This window comes from Ochotona princeps, chromosome 1, assembly GCF_030435755.1.
Source record: "Ochotona princeps isolate mOchPri1 chromosome 1, mOchPri1.hap1, whole genome shotgun sequence".
NCBI classification, from domain to species: domain Eukaryota; kingdom Metazoa; phylum Chordata; class Mammalia; order Lagomorpha; family Ochotonidae; genus Ochotona; species Ochotona princeps.
Genome location: NC_080832.1, coordinates 119113539 through 119139415, shown reverse-complemented (window position 1 = coordinate 119139415; position 25877 = coordinate 119113539). Strand labels below are relative to the sequence as shown.

Genomic DNA, 25877 nt, shown 5'->3' with positions numbered 1-25877 from the left:
CTGGATCAGAAGTGTAAGCAGCTGAAATGCAAAATGACAGCACAGTAGGGGATGTCTACAACACAGGTGACAAATATAAGGCTAATTAATAATGCATTTGAAAAATACTGGGACAAACTATCTAATAAGAAAATGACCAAGAGAGAGGCATACTATTCTCCAAGTAGCCAGTAACCCTACAGAAAGGAACCAGCAGCAGACATGGCTATGCAGAGCAGTAATGATGTGAAGTTAATTTGCACACACCCTTCAGGGTGGTAGCAACCACTGAGACCGCATTTTGATGAGTAATGCAGAAACTAAGTACTCAGACATTCCTGGAAAGGTGTGCTATTTCCAATACATCAACAACATTTGGTCATTTTTAAATTTATTTGGAGCTGGTGCAGCAGCTCCCAGGGTAATTTTTTATCTGCAGGTGCTGGATATCCCACATGGGTGTGGCTTCATATCCTGGCAGCTCCACTTCCCATTCAGTCTGGGAAGAGTAGAGGATGGTCTGGGCCTTTAGGGCCCTGCACCAGCATGGGAGACCCGGAGGAGGAGCCTGGCTTTGGATCAGCTCAGCTTCAACCTTTGTGGCCATTTAGGGAGTGAACCAACAGATCTAAGATTTTTCTTGTCTCCAAGTTGAACTCAATTGCCTCTGCCTTTTCAATTAGTGCTTAAATCTTAAAACAAACAAACAAACAAACAAAAAAAACAAAAACAAAAACAAAAAAACTTGCAAGAAAGCAGCTAGTAAGAGAAAAGCCAGCAAAGCCAGCATCTAACATCCAGAGCCAGAACTGGGCCAGTCTGAAACCAGGAGCTTCTTTTAGGTTTGCCAATCCGCATCTGATCCAGAATATGTGGGCCTTCTTTTGCTTTCTCAGGTGCAATAGGGCCTCAAGCCATTCAGTATGGAATGGTGGAGCAGCAGGCACTGTCTTTATCCAGCCACTGCCTCCATTTGCCAATCTTTTCTCCTGTTTTGGCCCACCCCATTATCATGAAAAAACGGAGTTAAGTATACAGGGTGGAGCCAATTCAGCACCCCACTAAGGAAACTGCCCCGCTTATCAGAAGTCCCTAACAGATGGTGCAAGCGGCTTCTGCTGCCCAGGCGGATGGCCTGGATGGGATTCTCCCCTTGGAACCATGCCTGCAACATCCCAAACCCTGGGGACCAGAGGCACAAGTGCCCAAGCCGCCACAGTTCTCGGTAAGGGATCTGGGTCGAGGCAGCCCAAACACACACAAGTATGGGATGTTGGAATCAGAAACCTGTCACTAGGTTTCACTGTAGCTGAAAGCCAACTTCAATGCCCAAGCCCTTTGGTGCAACTGAACTTGAGGTTCTAACCCCACAACAACCTCCATTATGGGGTCAGTGTGTACAGCTCTCAACTGCAACCACGTAGGTGGCTCTTAAAAGAGCCGTTGGGTTACTGGAAGCAGCTTCCAACCAGAACTTTACTTTTTCTTGGGTGCCGTCTTCTTGGGTTTGGCAGCCTTGGGTTTAGTAACCTTTGCCTTAGCGGCTTTGGGCTTCACAGCCTTAGCCTTGGCAGGGCTCTTGGCGATCACTTTCTTGGGCTTCACGACTTTGGGTTTCTTGGGGCTCTTTGAGGTCTTCTTGGCTGCCCCGGCGGGCTTCTTCGCTTTCTTTGGAGACTTTGTGACCTTTTTCGCAACAGCTGCCGCAGCTTTCTTCGGCTTCTTAGGCGCGCTGGTGGCCTTCGCTTTTCCAGTAGCCTTTCCAGAGCTAGACTTTACTTCCCCGGAAGCCGCCTTCTTGTTGAGCTTGAAGGAGCCGGAGGCGCCGGTGCCCTTGGTTTGGACCAGGGTGCCCTTGCTCACCAGGCTCTTGAGCCCCAGCTTGATGCGGCTGTTGTTCTTCTCCACATCGTAGCCGGCGGCCGCCAGCGCCTTCTTGAGCGCGGCCAGGGAGACCCCGCTGCGTTCGTTGGAGCTGGAAACAGCCTGGACTATCAGCTCCGACACGGAGGGACCAGCTGGCTTCTTGGAGGCCGACCCCGTCTTCGCGGGCTTTTTTGCCGCCTTCTTGGCAGGAGCGGGCTTCTCGGGCGCAGCAGAGGCAGGCTGAGTGACCGGAGCGGTCTCGGCCATTGTGACAGCTACAGCAAGAAGTCAAACAGGATGACTGCTAAAGCAGGATTGACCCTCCCAGCCCGCGCTCCGCTTATTTATAGGGCGGAGCTGCGCCGTGATTGGTGCGTTAGCCGCCGTGCCCTGGCGCCCCCTACGCGCCGCGCTCCGCTCTGGCTGGGCCTCCAGGGCGGTGCACACCGCCAAAGCACCCTAACCCACTCACCCCATCCCGCCAGGGGCAACTTCTCTTGGGAAGCAAGGAGCCATGGCTTGTGAATGAGGCAATCACCTGAAATAATAATAACAAAACAACAATAATAGGCCCTCGGGATGTCTAAAAGGTCGTTTGTAATGATGGCGCCGTGAAAGCGGTTTTCGATTGACTGGGGGTTCCAGACATAACTTCCACAATGCCCTGGCATTTCCTGGACTCTTCGAGGAGCTTTACTCCCTGTGTAAACTTCATGTTTTGCTGAAAACAGTGGTACAAAGCACCAGAACTCTGATACCACAATGAACACTCAAACTTCAGATTAAAGCTGTTCAGTCTCTATGATTAAAATGTATTAAACCTGTTTGCAAACTCCTTTTATTCTACGTTTCTCTGGTGAATTGTTTACAATGTGTGTTCCCAGGGTTGCTCGTTTTACCACTATTAATTAAGGTCACCAACCAATTCTTTCATCTATGGGGTTCATAAGACCCTACCCAACATTTTTAAACACTAAAAAGAGACAAGTATTGCGCCAGTTTAGGTCACGTTAGGGAAGATTTGAGGAAAACTTTTAACTTCTGGAGCCATTCATTAAGCTAAAAAGACTTCACATGGTAAGAGATTGCCGGACAGCGAAGAGCCGCGGTTGCATTTACCTCCTCCAGGCTGCACGCGGAAACGACCCGGGCGCCCAGGAGGGAGCCACATCATCCGGCGCGCACAGCCAGGTTCTCAAACAGGTCCGCAGAGACCTTAGTCACCGCGTTGGAGGAACTCTGGCAACACTCGCAAAGCAAATCCCATCAAAGAGGTGGAAAACAGTCGCGATTGCTTTAAGCACAACTATAACACAAAAGTGAAAAACATTTGGTAGCTGAACATTGTAGGAAAGTCCTTACTGCACCCGAGGCATTTAACCGAATTCAACATTTCAGAGTATTGGGATTTCAGTTCCACGCTGGTTTCGCCAGCAATGTTTGTTTTTAGATAGCTTTTTCTTTTTTTCGTCACATTTCCATCTTAGTGAAATTAGCTTCCATTACAGTGAAAACAGTCTATGCAAATGAAGAATGCTAGAGCTGCCTTCCTACTGGCTACTTAGGAACCCTGAGCGAGCCAATCGAAAGCTGCAATCTGTTTTACCAACACTAGTGAAACTTAACCACTACTCTGTTTATTATCAATGATCAGTTCAGAGCGAGGATAAGATTCTTGCAGTTATCCTGCTGCTTCCCTGGAAATAGGTCAAATGCTTATCCCTCTAGGAAAACAAGGCGGAGCCGGGCTGGCGGGCGCCCGTGTGTCCGCGGCGGAGCTGGGTTAACTTCCCCCAGGGAACCTTAAGTAGACTAAGTGATTTGGTGAAACCATTTCGAAATCGGCACAATATTTGTAAAATAGTGGATCTCAAAGCACATTTCAAGGATGAGAATGTCATATTAGATCCTGTGTAATGAAAAGATGAGCAAAATAAACCTTTCAATTTGCGGAGTAAGGGGAAAAGTGAAAACAGCTGAAGAACGATAGACAAACAGTAGCCAATGAACTGATTCGCTTGTCGGACAATGCGAAAGTAGTCCAATCAAAGCGTGCTACGTCACAGAAAGATTTTGTTCTGCCAATCAGGATACGCTACGTACTATAAGTAGTAGTGCCACTGTCTGCAATGCAGAGGTCTAGTTGAGTTAGCCATGGCTCGCACGAAGCAGACAGCCCGCAAGTCGACCGGCGGCAAGGCCCCGCGCAAGCAGCTGGCCACCAAGGCGGCCCGCAAGAGCGCGCCGGCCACGGGCGGCGTCAAGAAGCCGCACCGCTACCGGCCGGGCACGGTGGCGCTGCGCGAGATCCGGCGCTACCAGAAGTCGACGGAGCTGCTGATCCGCAAGCTGCCGTTCCAGCGGCTGGTGCGCGAGATCGCGCAGGACTTCAAGACGGACCTGCGCTTCCAGAGCTCGGCCGTGATGGCGCTGCAGGAGGCGTGCGAGGCCTACCTGGTGGGGCTCTTCGAGGACACCAACCTGTGTGCCATCCACGCCAAGCGCGTCACCATCATGCCCAAGGACATCCAGCTGGCGCGCCGCATCCGCGGGGAGCGGGCTTAAATGTGACCATCCTTGCTTAAGTTATAAACACAAAGGCTCTTTTCAGAGCCACCTAATTGTTCCTAGTAAAGCGCTGTGAACTACGTAATAATCGAATGAGATGGGGGTAAAGACTTGCACAGTTGCAGGTTCGGAAATGTGTTTGCCAGTGAGGTTCCCAATGCACATGCAAATTTTGTTGGCCTCTAAGCACCGCGTTTGGAAACAGCTCCCATCAACAGTCCCTAGTATACCCATACCGCTTACATTACACTCTTTAAAGGTTATTTTGAAAAATCCTAGTTTGCTGCTAGGCTTTCTATTTTCTTTGCCGTTCAGGTGTCTTTTGGTGTCCAGCATGAATTACATTTAAATTTTAAGGGTTATTTTCTTACAATTGATCAAAGCAGGACAGACCGAACAACCTAGGCGGCTTGGTTCCATCCTCCACTGAACAGTACGCGGTAACTTCAGCGGGGGGCAAGGGGCGGAGACAGCGGGCGTCACGTTTCCCGCCTGCCCAGTGGGTTGAGCGCGTTGTGGGCGGTGCAGTGGAAGTGGGCTATATAAGTCTGCCGCTCCAGCATTCTCACTGCAAAAGTTCTTTGTTTGCAGCATGTCTGGTCGCGGGAAGGGCGGCAAAGGCCTTGGCAAAGGCGGCGCCAAGCGCCACCGCAAGGTGCTGCGCGACAACATCCAGGGCATCACCAAGCCCGCCATCCGCCGCCTGGCGCGCCGCGGCGGCGTCAAGCGCATCTCGGGCCTCATCTACGAGGAGACCCGCGGCGTGCTCAAGGTCTTCCTGGAGAACGTCATCCGCGACGCCGTCACCTACACCGAGCACGCCAAGCGCAAGACGGTCACGGCCATGGACGTGGTCTACGCGCTCAAGCGCCAGGGCCGCACCCTCTACGGCTTCGGCGGCTAAACCTTCTGACTTCATTTTGGCTTAACACTTGAATCAAAGGCCCTTCTCAGGGCCGCCCAACTGCTCAGAAAGAGCTGTACTGTTTCTAGGCTTAAAGGTCATTTCTATGTTGGCATGAGTTTGAAAATAATTATCCCTAATCAGTATTGTGCAGTGAGTTAATATACACCTTGTAGAAGCTATCTCCTCGGGTGATTCTCGGTTCCTTCTAATTTCCTGGGAACGCAGCGAGAGGTGCACCAAGTGTCTGCCCCTACCCTCCTACCGTTATGTAAATGTGGATGGGTGATATGGTATCTGCTGTATTAACTATTAACTTTCTTCTGCAGTTGTGTTGCCGTTAGTCAGATGGCTTAATAGGCCTGTTTACCGTGGTGAAACTACCTTTTGAAATATATCTTCTCCCTATCTTTGTCCATCACCCTTGAATCATTCCCCGTTTTTTTTCCTTTGTTCCCCCGCAAGGCTGATGAGGTACAAAGCTAAGTAGAACAGTTGTTTCATACGGACTACTTTGAGAGATACAGGATCCTGAAAGCAAATGGAACAAACATACTGAACTAGACAGGTGCTGCACAGTCCGTTAAACGTCAGTGCTGAAATCATGATGTTGTAAGGACAATAAATATCTGTTCAAAACACCATCTTCCTAAAAAAGGGTTCAATCCATCAGCTGCCTAAATCAGGGACATGGTAGAACTAACATTAAGGAGTTCAACAATCTACTCAATACACACCTAGACGCAGACATTTTTGTTGCAATTCACAGGCAGAAGCCAAATACTCAAACACACTCAATCCAAGTTCAGTACTGCAAATCTCGATTTACAGGTCGCCTGCCGCAAAACAGTTGCAGAAACCTACCCTAAAAGGAATGATTGGGGAGAAAGCAAACAGAGCCCTTTCGCAGAGCAAGTGGTTGGCCCTGAAAAGGGCCTTTGGTTGATAGTTTGGGGTTGCAGGGAGCAGCTTTAGCCGCCGAAGCCGTAGAGGGTGCGGCCCTGGCGCTTGAGCGCGTAGACCACGTCCATGGCCGTGACCGTCTTGCGCTTGGCGTGCTCCGTGTAGGTGACGGCGTCGCGGATGACGTTCTCCAGGAAGACCTTGAGCACGCCGCGGGTCTCCTCGTAGATGAGGCCCGAGATGCGCTTGACGCCGCCGCGGCGCGCCAGGCGGCGGATGGCGGGCTTGGTGATGCCCTGGATGTTGTCGCGCAGCACCTTGCGGTGGCGCTTGGCGCCGCCTTTGCCAAGGCCTTTGCCGCCCTTCCCGCGACCAGACATGCTGAATCTCACCCTGCAAGTTTGAGAATGGCACTGCAAGTCTGACAAGTGTCATTATACCCGGCCTGCGGACCTCGTTGAGAACAGAACGCGGGAACTGTGTAATGAAGCGCCGCAGTGTCAGCCCCGCCCCTCCATTGGCAGAAACCCAAATTCTAGGGGCGGGTTTTCCAAAAAACATCTTTTTAAAGCCTTATTTAAGCTTTAAGAACTCTTTTCAATATTGCGTATACGCTATGCAAATTTGAAACTGATGTCTAAGTTACAACTAAAACCATGACATCTTTTTAAATATTCCAAATAGAAAATAGACCACCTCTGCAAAACACCTTTTTAAATGTGCAGCAATTATAATTGAATTGCAGCGAGCCCTTCAGTTTAGCCGTCTTTTATCTCAAAAGTTTCTACCCAAAGCCTGTTGAATTAGCACTGAATCCTAAACTTGCCAGTGTTGGGGGATAGAATAGTATTACAAATGATTACAGCAACTTCCATTGAAACAATTAGGTGGCTCTGAAAAGAGCCTTTGTGTTTATAACTTAAGCAAGGATGGTCACATTCAAGCCCGCTCCCCGCGGATGCGGCGCGCCAGCTGGATGTCCTTGGGCATGATGGTGACGCGCTTGGCGTGGATGGCGCACAGGTTGGTGTCCTCGAAGAGCCCCACCAGGTAGGCCTCGCACGCCTCCTGCAGCGCCATCACGGCCGAGCTCTGGAAGCGCAGGTCCGTCTTGAAGTCCTGCGCGATCTCGCGCACCAGCCGCTGGAACGGCAGCTTGCGGATCAGCAGCTCCGTCGACTTCTGGTAGCGCCGGATCTCGCGCAGCGCCACCGTGCCCGGCCGGTAGCGGTGCGGCTTCTTGACGCCGCCCGTGGCCGGCGCGCTCTTGCGGGCCGCCTTGGTGGCCAGCTGCTTGCGCGGGGCCTTGCCGCCGGTCGACTTGCGGGCCGTCTGCTTCGTGCGAGCCATAGGGAGAGGAGGTTTTGAGAGCTCAGATAACCCTATGAGGAAAAGGAAACCCCATCTCCTTTTTATAGAATCTGGCCCGCTACTATTGGCCCGAGATCATTCGAAATCACTCGCGCCTTGCCTGGATTGGTTCATCTCTGGCCAATCGCTTTCACGTTGGTCTACTATACAGGGCTACCTACCTGGTGAAGGAACATGACATTATTTACCCGTTCGCATCACTAATCCGTTTTGTGCAGAAATGCGTACGGGGCAACCTTGAGGGAAAAAGATACCCTCCACACACAAAAAGTAACCAGTCCAGCTTTTTAAAGGCTATCATTGTGGATTTCAGGTGAAAATTATAGGCAAGTACGGAAAATGTTCTCACAATAAACCAAACACTACAAACTATTGTTTAAAACAATGCTCCGGGCCCAGCGCGATACCACAGAGGTTATAGTCCTCGCTTTAAACGAGCCAGGATCCCATTTGGGCGCCTGTTCTAATCCGAGAGGCCTTACTTCCCATCCAGGTTCCTGCTTGTCTTGGAAAGCGGCCGAAGACGACCCAAAGCCTTCGGACCTTGCATCTGCGTGTGAAAACTGGAAGAGTGTCCTGACTACAGATCTGCACAGCTCCGACGGCTGGGACTGCTGGGGACTAAATCGAAGAACGGAATATCTCTCTCTCTTCTCTGTATATCTACCTTTTACCAAAACTGACCGCTTCACTTTCAGTTACAATTACCTCCCAAAAACATTCATGTAGTTCTTGTAAGCTTAAATATTGGGGAAAGGAAGAACAACGCTTGGGTATGTGTGTTCACTCGCAGTCTACTAGACTTTCCTGAGGAAACACGTTTTGCATTGGTGACATTTAAAAGCATGCAGCTCTTCTCCTATGTTGTGAGTGGCTCTGAAAAGAGCCTTTGTGTTTAGGATGACTTTACTGATCAAATAGGGGATGCCAACATTTCACTTTGCCTTGGCTTTGTGGTGGCTCTCGGTCTTCTTGGGCAGCAGCACGGCCTGGATGTTGGGCAGGACGCCGCCCTGCGCGATAGTGACCTTGCCCAGCAGCTTGTTGAGCTCCTCGTCGTTGCGGATGGCCAGCTGCAGGTGGCGCGGGATGATGCGCGTCTTCTTGTTGTCGCGCGCCGCGTTGCCCGCCAGCTCCAGGATCTCAGCCGTCAGGTACTCGAGCACGGCCGCCAGGTACACAGGCGCACCAGCTCCGACGCGCTCGGAATAGTTTCCCTTGCGTAGCAGCCGATGAACTCTGCCCACGGGGAACTGCAGGCCGGCCCTGGAAGAGCGAGTCTTGGCCTTGGCGCGAGCCTTGCCGCCCTGTTTCCCGCGACCCGACATTTCTAGCCCAAGGAGAGAAAAGAGCTAAAAAGCTTGGAGAAATACAGCAGCGTCAGTGGCAAGAGACATATTTATAGTGACGGAAGGGAGCCTGCGTGCGATTCTCCCATTGGCTATTCTACTGCACCCAATCATATGTGACAATTTGAATCCTTCATTTGCGTATATCCTTACTGTGCGAGGGGATTATGTTAGATCCAATCAGTAATCGCGTCTCATATTGTTTTGGTGTGTTACTAACAATAATTGAATCCACTTCTTTTTCTCAAAATAGGATTATTAAACAGGATGTTGGGATCTTTGTCCTCGTTTTGACTTGTCATCATGTAGCCTAGTATAGAATAATACCTTCAAGCAATTCAAACTAAATGTAGAATTAAGGGAGATAGATGTCTAAATGTAACATTCAAAAATTTGAATTCCGGTTTTGTGGCCTCCCACGATATTGGCATTGCCTATGGGCACTGGTTCCTGTTTCTGCTGCTGCACTTCTTTTTAGCTCGCTGTTAATGGCATGAGAAAAGCATCAGAAGATTGCCCAGGAATTTGGACCTCTGCCCCTGTGTGAGATTTCTGCTTGAAGATCCTGGCTAGCAGCTTTGGTCTAGCCCAGGTATGGCCGCTGTGTCCCTCTGGATGCTAACCCAGTGAAAGCAGGATCTTGTGCCTGTAACGCTGCTTTTGATTTTTCAAACAAACAAACAAAAACATCTTTTAAAAGAAAAGGAAGAGTCTATAGTGTGATTTAGCTCTTAGATATTCCAGCCAAATGGCGTTTTGCAGCTGCTCATTCCTGTCTCAAGGTTAAAACACTGAGCTTGTGGTAACAACCATTAATGCTTTGGCGAGGGGTGGGGTGGTGTGATTAACAGATTTAGAAAACAACAAACTCAAGACAATTTCTGAGTAAATACCTTAAGAGAGCTTGAAGAGGATTATTAATGTAATATAAATTGCAACGATCAAGAGACTTGATGTCTGAGAATTGCACCCTGCATTTATTCACTATATACTAAGAATCTGTGAGCAAACACTTGTAGTTTCTGGGAGAAACCACACAATGAGATAAGCAATGATATAAATGTATGTATGTACAAACATATATATGATGAGTGCTATAAAAAAATTAAATGAAAAGTGATAGTTGAGAAAAATGTGGGCAGAGAGGGAAAGTGCCACTAAAAGAAGTTATTTCTGGGCTGTGTCTTGCTTTAATTCTAAGCCTCACAAAGACAGAGAGAGAGGGAACAGAAAATCCTTGAATTTTGACTTGAAGAAGGTGAAAGAGCTAGCTCCATAGAAAAACTACCTCAGCAATATACAGTTCTATTTGAAGCCAGGGTAACATCAAGGAACTAAAATCAAGAGACATAGCTATATTATTTTCCAAAAATAAAATTATGGACACTTCTGGATAGGGCAGTGAGCCTTCACAGGATTAGACACAATAGACGCTAAGGTGAAAGGCTGTACTGAAACCTAGGCGCAGCAGTGCAGATAGTCCTATCAGTGATCTATACTCCGTTGTGTCATGAGTAAGAAAAAAGTTCTCCACTTATCCAGGGTAGTTGGAGTGAAAGAAATCAACAAGCACCCGGCAGCTTCAGGAATACTGTCTGTAGGTGCCTCACAAAAGGACATTCTTGGCATCTGTTTTTGAAAAAGATATGGAAGCCAAATTCCCCAAATGGAGATATTACAAGTTATTCATCCCAAACAAATTTGAAAAGAAATACTTGCTCCCCCAACACAACATCAGCTCCAGCAGCCACAAAAGCAAGAGAATCTGAAGCTCCCCTGCATCGCTTAGATTGACAATCAGTAGACTTATTCGTATATGTGTATGTGCATGCAATATATATGACAAACACTAAAGGAATTAGTTTCCAAAGACTATTGATAATTCCTAAAGATAAATCAAATGAGACTTGTTAAAAGAAGCTGTTAAAAATAATAATAATAATAACATAATAAAAGAAGCTGTTCAAGTAATTCCCAGGGCTGCCAGATATAGAGCAAAGGGGCAGCAAATTGTGGGAAGGCAAATGTATGGAAAAGTCACAAAAAAGGCTAGTCACTCTAGTTTGTAATCCCTCTGGTGCCTTCTCCAGGCTAAGGGTTTACAAGTCTACCTGGTGATGAATGTATTGTCCTGGTAGAGTATGTGGAGCATTTCAGCCAATGGGGGAAGGCAGAGAACGCTTCCTATACAGACAACTCAAAATATTTCCTATTCCAATCTAGCAAGGGTTTTACTTTTCACACTATTAAGCTGAAGATAGTAATTATTATATTAATTTTCTATGGCCTGAACACGTTACCTGTTACCAGAAATGCCTGGTGGGTTCTTTCCTCAGCTTAGTATAGAAATAAAAAGCTGGGAATCTGTTGCAGACAGAAAAGTTTATTTGTGAAGGGACCAGGTGAGCAGGGAAGGGAGGGAAGGGAAGCACCTCCTGAGAGAAAGCCTGGAGGTGAGGGCCTCTCGGAAAGGAGGGAGAGAAAAACACCAAAGATTTGAGGAAGGGTCTTGGGATTTTAAGCATTCCCTGACCCCTCCAAGTTGGGCAGAGAACCTATAGGTAAGATGTTCCCCATTAGTGGTCTGTTAATCAGTTAGGAAATGGGTGGGCAATGCTGGTGCCATCCACCTGAAGGTGTGGCCAGGATCTTACCAGGACTGGAAGATCTCACTACTTAAAAAGGCACATTGGCTAGGCTGATTTAAAAAATGGCAGCTACTTTTGCAAAGATAAAAATAAAACATTCAGTTTTAATTGTTCAATTCTGCAATTCAAAAATATTTAAAGATGAACAACATCCACCATTCAAACATACTTTTGGAAGTTGGCAATGTTGCATGTTGTTGAGATTGTAAACAGCTTTTCAAGAAGGCAACTGGGTACCTGTATTAAGGAACAAAATCACACTAAAACTTATTGAATTCATGCATTCCATCTGTCTATTTACCCTAAAACAATCTCTTAAAGTGTGTTAAAAAGTGTCCAAAAATACCATGGTTTTGCAATGTTTGCTAAGGTATGGTGATCAAAGAAAGGCAAGTTACCTAATTCTTTATAATGAAATGCATTCATCAGTATGATCAATACAAACTATTAATCTTAAAAGATAATAAAAAAGGCAAAATGATTTTGTTATAGGACACATAGAAGTATAGATTTGACGAGCTAAAATTTCTGAAAAAAAAAAAATGACCAAATGTTCTGGATAATGGAATTACAACTGGTTCTATGTATGTAGGGAAGAAAAATTTTCTCTTTTCTTTTCCTGTCACTAGGCCATTGGCTGACAGCCCTACAACAGACTGATAAGACAAATGCAGCAAAATGTATTTAGCATAATTTTCTTTTTATCCTATGGAAAGGAGTCCACAGAATAAAGAGCCAAAGAAACAGGACATCTGCGTGATTGTTACGGTAGCTGAACTGTCGTGGAGCATACTATTGGTAAGAGGAGTGTGCTGTAGAGGTGCATCAACGTTCCTGTGATCCGACAAGGGAGAATTCAGGGGAGGCTCATTTCAGGAGGTCAGAGGACTCTGTTCCAGCTTGATGGCCTGTTTCAGAAGAGAACGGTTAAGATGAGTACAAACTCCCCTCTGCTTCTGTTGTTTTCTCAAATGTCAAAGCCTTGTACTAGGGGATGGTATATCCGGAACCGCATAACTACATTAATTTAAAACCATGTTTTTTAACAGTAGGCAAGTATTACTATCTCAACAAGTTAAAAATTCATTAACATTTATATTCCCTAATGGAAGTGAGAAGCCAGCAAAGCACAGGAGTGCTGCCAGCCTGCTGGGGGTCCTGGAAGCTGTGCTGGGAGATCCCGTTGCCTGCAGCAGGCCCAGGGCACATTCCTCTCTGGATTCCTCATCTCCTCAAACCTTTCTTTCCTAAATCCTGAAATCTCTCTGAACATTTTCTCATCGGTGTCTTTGTAGACATCTTCTTTTCCTAATTCTCAGTCAGCCTCTCTGAAATTAACATTCTGTTCCACCTCTACATAATAAATGTCCTTTCAAGACCTACTCACTTCATCTGTTCATTTCTCATCAGCCAGACCTACAACCAGGGCACTCTGTCCCCCTCCCTCTAGAAATTCAGGGCTTTGGTGTCTTCTGGCATCCACAAACTATAAAGAAAGTACTAGGCATGTAGCAGGGTTATTTTCACACATTTCTGTTGTAACCCAGAGATTGAACTCTGGAGAAAATGTGGGAGTATATAAAGATGACATTTTTCCTTCAAAAATCCCTTTTATTCATTAAGGATTGGCTAAGTATCATCATGTATAAGTAAAAAGCGCTTGGGGTTTTGGTTTTGGTTTGTGATATCATGCATTCTTGACTTTGTTATTTAAAAGGAAAAAGGAGAAGGGAGAGGGAGAAAGAAGGGAGGCTGGTAAAATTATGAACCCAGAGGTCAATTTGAAAATTAAAAGAATACAGTAATGAGTCCCACCCCTCCCAAGGCAAGACCCTCCAGGTCTACAAGGTCAAGGTCAACAACTTACACTGCAGCCTGGGTTTCGACATTTCTTCTGTGTGTGTGTGTGTGTGTGTGTGTGTGTGTGTGTGCAGGGGGACGGGTTCTTACTGGACAAGTGTTTCTCACAATATTTTGCATGTACATCGGAGGTGTCAGGGAGGTGCTGACATGGGAAGGGAACCATTTTGTTTAAGAACCTTTCTGTTTTTGAAGCCATTGCTTTAGATGCCACCTACAAAAAGTGCTTATCAATAAAAGGAAAATATTCCCCCATGCCTTTTTAGTGATCAACAGCTACATTTTTCTCCCCATGAACAACTCTCCTGCCTCTCTCCCGGCCTCTGCCCCAAACTGTCTTAGGCTCTTACTGACTGTTATTTCTCAACCAGCATCGGTCTCCTGTTTTCCTTGTGATTCTTCCTTTTTTTTTTTTTTTTTTTTTAACAAAAAAGGAAATATTGATTGCAAAGGATACCATGTCCACTGTCAGCTTCATTCCTTCATCTAGGCACCCCCCAGTGACAGGGGATAAAATGGCAGCGGATAGAAAATGGTGTGAAATTCAAATCTTCTTCCCTTCCCAGACTCTTGTCAAAATCCATGTTCGTGTCTTCAGAAATTCAACCATATCTGTGACTCAGGGATTCATAAATGCAAGAAATATTTAGCAACCTTGATTAGTGACAACAGGCAAGTAATTACAAGCACAAATTATTTCGCTTTGGTTCATTTTCGAAGATGGAGGTTTCAGGCCATTTCAAAATAAATAAAAATAATAAAAGCAAATGTCCACTTAACTATGGACCAGGCCTAAAGACCTAGATCAACCAGGTTCTACTCTTACCCAAGGCTGACAGCAAAATCTCAGGGCGTTCTAAAATCCCTTCAGAGTCCTACCTGTATGCTTCGTCCCAAATGATTCAGGAGGCAGTACAGAAATTCGTCTTCATCAGATATGTAACCTATCAGACACCAGGAGTGAGTCTGCCAATGAGTCAGAATTGAGAGTGCACACCAAATAAGAATGTGAACCAGGCAAACTAAGGACAAGCTCGAATACCTAACTATGACGTCTATCTTACCTAGCCAGGCATTTTGCTTATAATTTAAATAAAAGCAAGAGGAATTATACCAGTGAAGTAATATTATCCTAGTTACAGCTGTTTTAACAAAAATAGGTGGCTCTGAAAAGAGCCTTTGTAGTTAAATGCAAGCACAGACGCTTACATGCCCAGTCTACTTGGAGCTGGTGTACTTGGTGACCGCCTTGGTGCCCTCGGACACGGCGTGCTTGGCCAGCTCGCCCGGCAGCAGCAGGCGCACGGCCGTCTGGATCTCCCGGGACGTGATGGTCGAGCGCTTGTTGTAGTGCGCCAGGCGCGACGCTTCACCCGCGATGCGCTCAAAGATGTCGTTGACAAACTAGTTCATGATGCCCATGGCCTTGGACGAGATGCCCGTGTCCGGGTGCACCTGCTTGAGCACCATGTACACGTAGACCGAGTAGCTCTCCTTGCGGCTGCGCTTGCACTTCCTTGCTGGAGTCCAGCTCCAGCTGAGTTCAGAGCTCGAGAAAGGTGTGTGGGGTGGGTGATAAGAAAAGACCGGGACACTGTCTCTTGGTGCCCTCTTGTAACAGCTCAAGAAGAAGCTGCTCTTTTTATTTACTTAGACATCGTAAACCTTTGCACAAACATTTGATTTCACTATTTTTAACTTCAGAACTAAGCCACCATGAACAGATGTTCAATTAATTTTTACTTCGTGGTCAACTGGATGTTCTTAAAGACAATTCTGTAAGTTACAAAAATCCTTTTCTTCGAGAAAGCTGTTATTCATTCTTCATTAGTGGCCATTAGACAATAGCCAGGACTCCAAGGCCAAGGCACATGGAGTTATCTACTAATTAGTAATACATTCCCAATACAATTTTATTTTCACAACTTATCTATCACTTACTGGGAGAAATACATCAAAAGAGAAAATACATAAAGATCGAAATAAAAAGTTTCAGACATTAAAGCCCCCTACAACTGCAGGCACTACAAACCTCATAAAGAAACAATAATCAAAAGCATATCTCTTTGATGTTAACAAAATCGCCCTGTATTTCCTCCAGTTAAAAAAAAAATTATGAAAGCAACTAAAACAGGTACATTTTCTATGCTCTAAAGAGTTGCAAGCACAGCTACCTTTAAGGTCGCAGTAACTATATATATATATATATATATTTTTTTTTTTTCCTTGTGTGAATCAATTTGAGTCCTAGCTGCTAACTATATATATTTTTTACCAGAGCAGTTTACACTCATATCCCATCCCTTTCATTAGTTCGTAAGGTTATCAAGCCATTTCCCAGAAGGCATGCTACATGTATGGGCCAAATTCCAGGGCAATGGGTAGGTACACATTACGGTGTCCAGAAATGGCATGAGCTTAATCGTACTCCTGTGTGCAGTTAAAGGCCCACTCACCAGGACACTATCAATAGCATTAACTCAAGCTCACATCTATTGGAAAAGCCATCTCAAAGGGGCAAAAAACAATGCCTGAATAGATTACAGAATTCTTAGTGAGGTGGTTGAGTGTCCATGCAAAAAGGGGGTGAGACTGCATCAAGGTAGTTGGAGAGACATCCATCAGGCCCCACCAAACAGCTGGAAGCTCTCCTGGGCCCTGCCAAAGCCAGGAGCTGTTCTCTTCCCACCTTCCTGTCATCCACCTCCACTGCACGGACCCCAGCACTGCCTGCCCTGTTTGTATTGCGCCTTTGTAATGGCCTTTTTGGAACCCTTTCTGGGAGAGGGAGCTTTGAAGGCAAAGGGATTGCCAACCAGCAGAATCCAGCGCAGTTAATACTACATTTACAGTTGATTTGAATCCTTGTCTTAAGTTTCTTAGATTCAAATGTGGATTTGAGAATTCTTGCTTCTGATTGGTTAGGAACAAAACAGAAGAGATTAGTGTATGCAAATAGGGTATGCAGACTGCCTTTTCTTATTGGGTAGAATCACTGAGTACATTTTGACCAATAGGAAAACGTACTATTGTATCCCGCTACTGACTATAAAAGTAGAAAATCGGCAAAGAAATTATTTTCGGGTAACATAATTTATAATTGCCATGTCTGGTCGTGGGAAACAGGGAGGCAAGGCTCGCGCCAAGGCCAAGACTCGCTCTTCCAGGGCCGGCCTGCAGTTCCCCGTGGGCAGAGTTCACCGGCTGCTGCGCAAGGGCAACTACGCCGAGCGGGTGGGCGCCGGTGCGCCCGTGTACCTGGCGGCCGTGCTCGAGTACCTGACGGCTGAGATCCTGGAGCTGGCGGGCAACGCGGCGCGCGACAACAGGAAGACGCGCATCATCCCGCGCCACCTGCAGCTGGCCATCCGCAACGATGAGGAGCTCAACAAGCTGCTGGGCAAGGTCACTATCGCTCAGGGCGGCGTCCTGCCCAACATCCAGGCCGTGCTGCTGCCCAAGAAGACCGAGAGCCACCACAAGGCCAAGGCAAAGTGAACTCCAACAAGGACGAATACTAAGTCTCGTATTCAAACACCTAAAAGGCTCTTTTCAGGGCCGTCCACTCTTTCATAAGAGAAGCTGTTAACATTATGTCGTAGGGATTTTCATTTGGTCTCATAACCACCATGAGTATTAAGTCGTGTGACAAAACATTTAATGGAAACCGGTAGTTTGTTTTAATGGATGGAAGGTGGGACTGGTGCGTGTCATACTCCATGAACAATCAGCGTGTTGATTGATTGAAGTGCAGCATATTCAAAACTACACTTGATCTTAGCCAAAAGGCCGAGAAGTGATAGCATATTCAAAACTGGAGCATTTCACTGTTGGTTAACGAGGAACATGACGTTGTGGTCTGTGACGTGTGATGGTTTTGACAGACTGCAGCCTTGGCTCCACCCATTACAGCAAGTAAAAGAGACACCATCCTTTTGATAGGCTCGACCAGAATTTAGCTAACTACAACTCCAAGCAAAAAGATGCAACAATTCTTCCAATCAGATTCTCTTGCTCGACCAATCATTAGGGTCGTTTTCTCAGCCAATCACCTTTAAGCGCGCGAATCTTTTGACTAGCTAGAAGCCAATCGGAATACTTCAAACAATATTTAAAGGCAGCTTTAACGCCACTTAACCAGTTTTACTGCGTTACAAAACCTCCTCTCCCCATGGCTCGCACGAAGCAGACGGCCCGCAAGTCGACCGGCGGCAAGGCCCCGCGCAAGCAGCTGGCCACTAAGGCAGCCCGCAAGAGCGCGCCGGCCACGGGCGGCGTCAAGAAGCCGCACCGCTACCGGCCGGGCACGGTGGCGCTGCGCGAGATCCGGCGCTACCAGAAGTCGACGGAGCTGCTGATCCGCAAGCTGCCGTTCCAGCGGCTGGTGCGCGAGATCGCGCAGGACTTCAAGACGGACCTGCGCTTCCAGAGCTCGGCCGTGATGGCGCTGCAGGAGGCGTGCGAGGCCTACCTGGTGGGGCTCTTCGAGGACACCAACCTGTGCGCCATCCACGCCAAGCGCGTCACCATCATGCCCAAGGACATCCAGCTGGCGCGCCGCATTCGTGGAGAGCGGGCTTAAGCTTGGCAAATTGCCTCGGAAATCCAAAAAGGCTCTTTTCAGAGCCACCCACAGTGACATTTAAAAGCAGTTGTAACAGTGTAAAAAATTCAAAAAGTTGCACCTACTTTTCCCAAGTGGTCACCACTGCCGTGGCTGAGTTGATCTGGAACCAGGAACCTTGTGTGTAGAAGCATCCCTCGCTGGGGCAGGCCCCATAGCCTTGGAGGGGAGGGAAGGGGCTGTCCTTAGGGCTTTTCCAGCACAAGCAGGGAGCTGGAAGGGAAGTTGGGGATCCAGGTTGAAGCAAAGGGAAGACTTTGACCACTACGTTATTATGCTGGAACCCTCAAATTAAAATATTAATGCAATCGGTTTTTACCCTTCTGCCAATCACCTCACAGGGGTGGGTTGTGTCCCTAAATGTGGTCTATTTTCTTAGCACTGTGTTCTTGCACATAAAAAGTTGGACAAGGCTTAATGTTTGTTTAGATTTTTGTTATAAGCAAATCTCATTTTCACAGAAAAGATATTTTGTTTAAGTGTCTTTCAGGTAAAAGCAAATGTGCAAGCAATTTCTGTTTCTCTTCCAATTGCTTAGTGCCTTAGTGTCAAATGATCTAGTGTTCTGAGGTCTAGACAATGCTTTCAACTTAGTGTGCAGAAAACCAAAGCTAGTACAAGAGAAACAGAAGAGGTTTGGCTGTCGCCGTCGTTTTACATTTTACAGAAATATGGAAGAGTATGTACCCCTCGTTTTCCTTTATCATGTTTTTAATTTGTTTTTACTGATAGAACTGGCACCTGCTATTCATTTCTTAAGATTTATTTATTTTTATCGCAAAGTCAGATAGACACAGAGGAGAAGACAGGAAAATCTTCCGACCAATGACTCCCCAAGTGATCACAATGGCAGGTGCTACACTGATCCGAAGCCAGGAGCCCAGAGCTCTTCCGGGTCTCCCACGTGGGTGCAGGGTCCCAAGGCTTTGGACTGTCCTTGTCTGCTTTCCCAGGCCACAAGCAGGGAGATGGATGGGAAGTGGGGCTGCTGGGATTAGAACCAGCACCCGTATGGGATCCTGGCACATTCAAGGCGAAGACTTTAGCTGCTAGGCCATTGCACTGCTATTCATTCTTTACATGCTGGCAACAAGCAAGATTGAACAAGCCAAAGGCATCAATCAGCTGGAATCAATGTGGGTCTCCCAAACTGAGTTGTCAAGAAGGAACTTGACAGCGGAAGCAGAAGTTGGACTTGAACCCAGGCCCACGACAGGGGATATGACATCCAGAGAAATACCTTGTGGGGAGGGCAAGCAGCAAGATAAACATCTACCTCTATTTCATTCTTCTCAACCATCTGTTGAAATAAGTGTTACATCCCTGGTTTATTTATTTATTTTTTTTAAGATTTTTTTTTTTTTAATTACAAGGTCAGATATACATAGAGGAGGAGAGACAGAGAGGAAGATCTTCCGTCCGATGATTCACTCCCCAAGTGAGCGCAACGGCCGGTGCTGCGCCGATCTGAAGAAGCCAGGAGCCAGGAACTTCTTCCGGGTCTCCCACACCGGTGCAGTGTCCCAAAGTATTGGGCTGTCCTGGACTGCTTTCCCAGGCCACGGGCAGGGAGTTGGATGGGAAGCGGAGCTGCCAGGATTAGAACCGGTGCCCATATGGGATCCCGGCGCATTCAAGGTGAGGACTTTAGCTGCTAGGCCACGCCGCTGGGCCACATCCCTGTTCTTTTGAATCCTGTAGTAATGTAATAATCTTTGAGTTAGACCCTTTCCCTTTGGGCATGGATCTCATTCATGAAGTCTCATGCTGTATTTCCCTCAGAATAAAAAACTTACATCTATGAGAATAATTTTTTTTAATTCTTTGAACATGAGAGGACTATATGAAACCATGGAATAATATGTGACAGGTAATCACTGTTATTTTGTTGTTGTTGTTTTGTTATGCTTCTCTCCTAATTGTGCCAACTTTGACAGAAGGATTATTTTGAATGCAAGGCAATTGAGAATGAATAGACGCAGGAAGAATTTCTTGTCTCTTAATAAATACAAATAGGACATCATCTTTCTTTCCCTTATGAAAGTTGCATGAATTTCTTTTGTGAAAGAAAAGGATAACTATACCAGGAAAAGGACTAGAAATGAAGAGTCGACACCAAGATGAGTCTGCAAAAACAAACCTTACAAAAACAGTCATTATCTTTCATTAGGTCTGTCCATATATTTCCTGGTGACTTCCACCACATTTATCTCCCTTGAAGCCCAAGCCAGTTTTTGTTAAGAGTCCTTTCTGATTTTCCCCAGCAGTGTGAACTGCAAACACTTTGCAAATAAAAACATGGATAAATTGTCAGTTTTTTTCTGCTGTAAACCTATTCCTCCTTAGTTAAATTCACCAATCCCAGGCAACAAACTTAGTAAAGGAAAAGATCTCCCCCACTAACAGATTCGTAAACATTAAAGAAACTAAATTTGTTTTAAAACAGTGCTTTTTTACATTCAAATGAACAGCTCACTATGCCCACATTGGTCACTTATCTGAACAACTGTGAGGGAACAAACTTTTAAAATGGACAATATTGAGGAAGTAAGGCATGAAAACTATCTAAATGTTAGATGAAATTGGAGACATTCGATTTCAACTCGGAAAATATAAGAAACAGGTTTAATCGGCAAATGAGCATCCTTCATCTATGCAAATGCAGCACACGTTCCCTGTTAGGACCCATTGTGAGTAGGTAAATCCAGCATGCTCACACTCTAAGGGACACTGAGGGTAAACTGGAAAGGGGTCCCTCCTAACAGTGTGTCTCTGAGTCAGTTGGGTAGACACTCTCTTGTTAGCTGGATCAAAAGCCCACCATTCCAAATCATCTCTCATCAGTGGGCTCCTGAGATTCTTTCCTAAATGTTATTTGCAAGACTAATCACATTTAACTCACAATATCACTTTTTTTTTAATATAAGGAAAGGGTGAAGCCTTTGTTATAATTATACACAAAAGCCACAATCCCACTGCAAATACTTTGAAATGATTTGAACTGGGCCTGGCATGGCAGCCTAGTAGCTGAAGTCCTCACCTTGTATGCGCCAGGATCCCATATGGTCACCGGTTCTAATCCCTATACTGCTCGCTGATTGTGGCCTGGGAAAGCAGTCGAGGACGGCCCAAAGCCTTGGGACCCTGCACCTGTGTGGGAGACCTGAAGAAGCGCCTGGCTCCTGGCTTCAGATAGACTGAGCTGTAGCAGTTGCAATTGCTTGGGAACTGAATCATCAGATGGAAGATCTTCTTCTCTGTCTCTCTTCCTCTCTGTATATCTCACTTTCCAATAAAAGTAAATAAATTTGGGGGAAAAAAAAACGAAATGAGATGAACTGTTACCTGCAAACTATTGTTTCAGACAAACCCAGTGTATGAAAACCAGAGGTGTGCAGAGATCTAAGACTAGACAAACTGTAAATTAATTGGGAGAGATGTCCCACCAGAAATGTGGTCTCTGCTGGCTGGGAAACATGCAACTTTGCTCAGTAGTCAGGCTTATGTTAGGATAGACAAAAGAGTCCCACAGCTAACATTTGGACTTACTCTTAAAAAATTAATACATTTTGATGCTGGTGCTGTGGCATATTGGGTTAAATTACGACCTGAAGTGCCAGCACCCCAAATGGGCAAAGATGTGAAACCCAGATGCCCTGCTTCCGATCCAGCTCCCTAAACTGTGCTTGGGAAAGCAGCAGAATAGAATCTCCGTGCTTGGGCTTCTGAAGATTCTGGCTTCAGGTTTAGACCTGGTCCAGCTCAGACCTCTGTGGCCAATAGGGAAGTGAAAGTGGATGGAATATCTTTCTTTTTCTGTGTCTCTAAATTTCAGATTAAAAAAGAATATCTTCAAAAAAATTAATGGGCCCGGTGCGATAGTGTAGTGGTTAAAGTCCTAGCCTTGAACGTGCCGGGATCCCATATGGGCACTAGTTCTAATCCCGGTGACCCTGTTTCCCATCCAGCTCCCTGCTTGCAGCCTGGGAAAGCAGTCAAGGATGGCCCAAAGCTCTGGGACCCTGCACCCATGTGGGAGACTCAGAGGAAGCTCCTGGCTCCTGGCTTTGGATTGGCTCAGCTCTAGCTATTGTGGCCGCTTGGGGAGCGAACCAGAGTATAGAAGATCTTCCTCTCCATCTCGCCTCCTCTCTGTATATCTGATTTTCCAATAAAAATAAATAACTCTTTAAAAGAAAATTAATACTGCAGGCATGAAAGAACATTCCAGGGTCTGGCCAGTAAGGCAAGCCAGAGATTTTGTCTTGATAACTATCAGGGTTATCCAAAGGACATGACAGTGATTTCAGTCAAAATGACTATGGTCCTGTTGAGCTGCACCCTACAAATACAAAGGAGATTGGAAGGAACTGGTTTAAGAAATAAAAAGGTAATGATATTTCATAAGTGCTTTGTCTTGACTTTTAGGGTAATAGTTTACATATCCTGGAAAATAAAGCATATAATTAAAATAGATTTCAGGGCTTCTAGAAGGCTTAAAATTGCATTTGAATTCAGCTCACTTGGCTATGCATTGCAGTTACCCAGGTTAACTCACTTGTGCACTGATCCAACAACTAAGTAACTTCACCATGCTGTGCATGAGATGATGGTCCACATAGATTGCCATTAATAACAGCAACAAAGCTAAAATACCTGGAAATAAAGGTAATAAAAACACCAAGATTCATTTAGAAAACGCACACACACACTCCCCTGGAGAACAAAAATACTTAAAACAAGTGGAAAAAACCATAACTCCTGAGTAGGGAAACTCAATACCTCTCAAAATTAACTTAGAAAATTTCATAAAATCCTGATGCAGGTACCAGGACAAGGATTAAGTAAAAGGGGATGCATGTAAAAGTTCATATGTGAAAAGCAACCCTCCCCCAAAATTAGAGTAAGCAGGCAAATTCTGAAAATGGCAACTAATCAGAGGAATCTATCAGCTATTAAAACTTCTATTAGAGTCATTGGGTATCTGCTGAGATGGGTTTGCTAAGTATTGAATATGACATTGTGAACAAACTTAGAATATGATCTTTATCTTACATTAAGAATGACCAAAAACACCAAAGTCGCAAAAACAAACCGGCACTTTAATACCCTTGGTCTAATAGTTTAGTCAGACAAAAATGCAATCCGAACTAGAAAGGAAGGAAAAGAATAAACAAGAGTTCACAAATGATCTTCATAAAATAGGTGCAAATACTAAATTTTCACTCAAGAGGGCTGAATTAGTTCATGCTAATGTAAAATTAGCAACAAAAAACTATTGGGGAAAACAAAACAACACGGTTTTTTTCTGCCTTCCTGTTTTTCACTCTTCTCTCCTGGTGGACAACACTGTTACTAATGGATCCCTTCTTCAAGTAAGGGCCCTAAGATCTATAAAACACTTCCTACAGCTTGGTTGGCCAGAATCTGTCCACAAGAATTTAACAGAACGTTGGACTTGTGTATCCTACAGAAAGTCGAACTTGGGAAACAACTCCACTCCGGACTACGTTGCTAATAACGCCTCCTGCCACCTCCCCACCCTCAATCATACGTACCTTTTCAATAATCAGTATTTTTCTCCCTCGAGGAAACACCTGGCTCCCCCCAACAATGCGTGCAAACACCTTCGATTTTTACAAGTTGAATTTTATTAAAATTGCATGCAGATCGGTAACGATCAAGACCGGACAAAATGGCCGACCAGATGTTTTTAATGGCTGAAACTCATCCCACCTTTATGGTGTGACGATCCCGAGTTTGCTAGGAGAAAAAAGCTCGGACGCCGCAGGCCCACTGCTTTTGCTGTGATCTTGTTGCCACGCCCGGAATTCACTGGCGGTAGGCCGGGTAGGGGCGTAGCCTCTTACCTGACTCCCGGCGACAAGGGGATCTTCGGAGACATTTAAAACGTCTAGCATCCTAAACACCTTTCCCTACAACTGGCCAAAGGACAAGCCTTCACCTGAGGTAACAATAGACACTACACCAGCCACCACCCAATACCATACCGGGCAAACACCACGGGCTGAGGGAGAGCGCCAACCCCCAAGTAGGGCGGGACTTTTGAATCTACTTAGTCCAATCCAGGCACCAAAGCTAAACAAACAGCTTAATTTATTATTTGCGGTTGTTTTCACAGTTCACGGCAACAGGGAGGGGCTGGCAGGACTCTCCAAGTGTACCATCCATCGGAAAGAAACCTTTGGCAGCTCGCGCTCCAACCCCACTCCGCGCCCGCAGTCTCCGCCCCGAGATGCCCCGGCGCGCGTGAGGGACAGGGCGGGGTAGCGCTGGAGACAGCGCGGGTCAAAGCAGATGAGAAGTGCTAAGTGTTCAGCTCTTTTGAGATCAGTGGGTGGCTCTGAAAAGAGCCTTTTGGTTTTTAATCGAAGCAGACAATCTACTTCTTCTTGAGGGGTGCCTTCTTGGGCTTGACCACTTTGGGCTTAGCAGCCTTGGGCTTCACAGCCTTTGCAGCGCTCTTGGGCGCCTTCTTCGGCTTGGCAACCTTGGCCTTTTTGGGGCTCTTGGCCACTTTCTTGGTGACAGCAGCAGCCGCGGGCTTCTTGGCCTTCTTTGGGGTCTTCTTGGCCGTCTTCTTGGCAGCGGTAGTGCCTGCGGGTTTCTTGGGCTTCTTGGCCGCACCCGCAGACTTCTTGGGTTTGGCCGCGCCCGCTTTCTTAGGCTTGGGCTTGGCTTCCCCGGAAGCCGCCTTCTTGTTGAGCTTGAAGGAGCCGGAGGCGCCGGTGCCCTTGGTCTGGACCAGGGTGCCCTTGCTCACCAGGCTCTTGAGCCCCAGCTTGATGCGGCTGTTGTTCTTCTCCACATCGTAGCCGGCGGCCGCCAGCGCCTTCTTGAGCGCGGCCAGGGAGACCCCGCTGCGCTCTTTGGAGGCGGCCACAGCCTTGGTGATGAGCTCGGACACCGGGGGCCCGGACGCTTTTCTGCGCGCCCCGGAAGGCTTCTTGGCAGCCTTCTTCTTCACGGGGGTCTTCTCCGCCGGGGGCGCGGCGACAGGAGCAGCAGGAGCGGTCTCCGACATGCTGAGGTGTGGATCTGCGACTCGGGTACAAGTGGCGCAGCACCGATGGAGCAGTGCGGGGCAGGGCCCTGGTATATATAGAGCGCAGGCGCGCGCTGATTGGTGCTCCGCGCGCCCGCCGCCTGGCAGGCTCGGAGTCGGCGCGCTGCGCCCAAGTTGTGTTTGTTCCACCTCACAAAAAGAAGAAAATATTAAAATGTACTGCACCAAATCACTCGGGTTTGGTCCGAAAATGATCCGAGAAGCCTCAGGCTTCATACTCTATAGTTAGTTTTCCTGTAGCCCTAAAGACAACTTGTCCAGAAGCCCCCAATTCCCCCAACTCCCAAGGAAGTCCAGGGCACTTGTGGACCACTTTCTGTTTTTCTTCTAAATTACCTATTCGCTCCTTTATCCTTGAAAGTTCTTTTTCTCAGGGATGGTTAAGTACATGCTTCTCTTATTTTTGGAAGAAAAACGAAATCATTTCGACCCAGATTTTGGCGATAATTCTGTTTCTTCGCAAGGGAAGTAACACAGGTCCTGGGTGACTTCTGCGTATGGACCCACAGGAACTAAAGGCTGGGACGAGGATTCCGGGACCGGTCCAAAGTAGTTAGGGCAGGATGGGAGGGGGCTTCTAAGCCTTGGGGGGCTCCTGGGTGGTGAGCGGTTAGAGACTTAAATCTTTGACTTAAAGACTTTGAAACTATCAAATCTTTTTTCAGAGGTGGGGGCGGGGCGTCCTTTTCACTGCTCCAGAGGCGAGAAATTGGGCTGT

At 46.6% G+C, this 25877-nt stretch overlaps 6 protein-coding genes and 1 pseudogene across 6 annotated transcripts; 2 read left to right on the top strand and 5 right to left on the bottom strand.

Annotated features, from left to right (window-relative positions):
* The window catches only part of LOC101529743 (histone H2B 1/2-like), a 45989-nt pseudogene extending 30762 nt beyond the window's left edge, over positions 1-15227 (bottom strand).
* On the bottom strand, positions 1384-2142 carry H1-1 (H1.1 linker histone, cluster member). Its single transcript, XM_012930699.2, has one exon. The coding sequence runs from the start codon at positions 2110-2112 to the stop codon at positions 1456-1458; it is 657 nt and encodes a 218-aa protein (XP_012786153.1). The 5' UTR covers positions 2113-2142; the 3' UTR covers positions 1384-1455.
* LOC131480881 (histone H3.1) lies at positions 3994-4458 on the top strand. Its single transcript, XM_058667352.1, has one exon. It carries the CDS (start codon positions 4000-4002, stop codon positions 4408-4410), a length of 411 nt encoding a protein of 136 aa, XP_058523335.1. The 5' UTR covers positions 3994-3999; the 3' UTR covers positions 4411-4458.
* LOC131480892 (histone H3.1-like) lies at positions 6234-7579 on the bottom strand. The gene is made up of 2 exons (XM_058667353.1): positions 7242-7579; positions 6234-6613 (listed from the first exon to the last, which is right to left on the bottom strand). Exons 1-2 carry the CDS (start codon positions 7568-7570, stop codon positions 6289-6291), a joined length of 654 nt encoding a protein of 217 aa, XP_058523336.1. The 5' UTR covers positions 7571-7579; the 3' UTR covers positions 6234-6288.
* LOC105942505 (histone H2A type 1-H) lies at positions 8513-8927 on the bottom strand. The gene has a single exon (XM_012930700.3). It carries the CDS (start codon positions 8917-8919, stop codon positions 8527-8529), a length of 393 nt encoding a protein of 130 aa, XP_012786154.1. The 5' UTR covers positions 8920-8927; the 3' UTR covers positions 8513-8526.
* A 1314-nt stretch (positions 15228-16541) lies between the features above and the next one.
* Positions 16542-17127, top strand: LOC131480846 (histone H2A type 1-H-like). Its single transcript, XM_058667311.1, has one exon. The coding sequence runs from the start codon at positions 16554-16556 to the stop codon at positions 16944-16946; it is 393 nt and encodes a 130-aa protein (XP_058523294.1). The 5' UTR covers positions 16542-16553; the 3' UTR covers positions 16947-17127.
* A 7278-nt stretch (positions 17128-24405) lies between these two features.
* H1-2 (H1.2 linker histone, cluster member) lies at positions 24406-25181 on the bottom strand. The gene has a single exon (XM_004598393.2). The coding sequence runs from the start codon at positions 25115-25117 to the stop codon at positions 24476-24478; it is 642 nt and encodes a 213-aa protein (XP_004598450.2). The 5' UTR covers positions 25118-25181; the 3' UTR covers positions 24406-24475.
* Between the last annotated feature and the right edge of the window lie 696 nt (positions 25182-25877).

What these genes read in the sequence shown, in the direction of transcription:
- H1-1 (XM_012930699.2), bottom strand. Translation starts at nt 2,112, where the DNA reads ATGGCCGAGACCGCTCCGGTCACTCAGCCTGCCTCTGCTGCGCCCGAG.
- LOC131480881 (XM_058667352.1), top strand. Translation starts at nt 4,000, where the DNA reads ATGGCTCGCACGAAGCAGACAGCCCGCAAGTCGACCGGCGGCAAGGCC.
- LOC131480892 (XM_058667353.1), bottom strand. Translation starts at nt 7,570, where the DNA reads ATGGCTCGCACGAAGCAGACGGCCCGCAAGTCGACCGGCGGCAAGGCC. An exon ending in CTCTTCGAGGACACCAACCT is followed by an intron (nt 6,614 to 7,241) that starts GTGCGCCATCCA and finishes TCAAACTTGCAG; the next exon opens with GGTGAGATTCAGCATGTCTG.
- LOC105942505 (XM_012930700.3), bottom strand. Translation starts at nt 8,919, where the DNA reads ATGTCGGGTCGCGGGAAACAGGGCGGCAAGGCTCGCGCCAAGGCCAAG.
- LOC131480846 (XM_058667311.1), top strand. Translation starts at nt 16,554, where the DNA reads ATGTCTGGTCGTGGGAAACAGGGAGGCAAGGCTCGCGCCAAGGCCAAG.
- H1-2 (XM_004598393.2), bottom strand. Translation starts at nt 25,117, where the DNA reads ATGTCGGAGACCGCTCCTGCTGCTCCTGTCGCCGCGCCCCCGGCGGAG.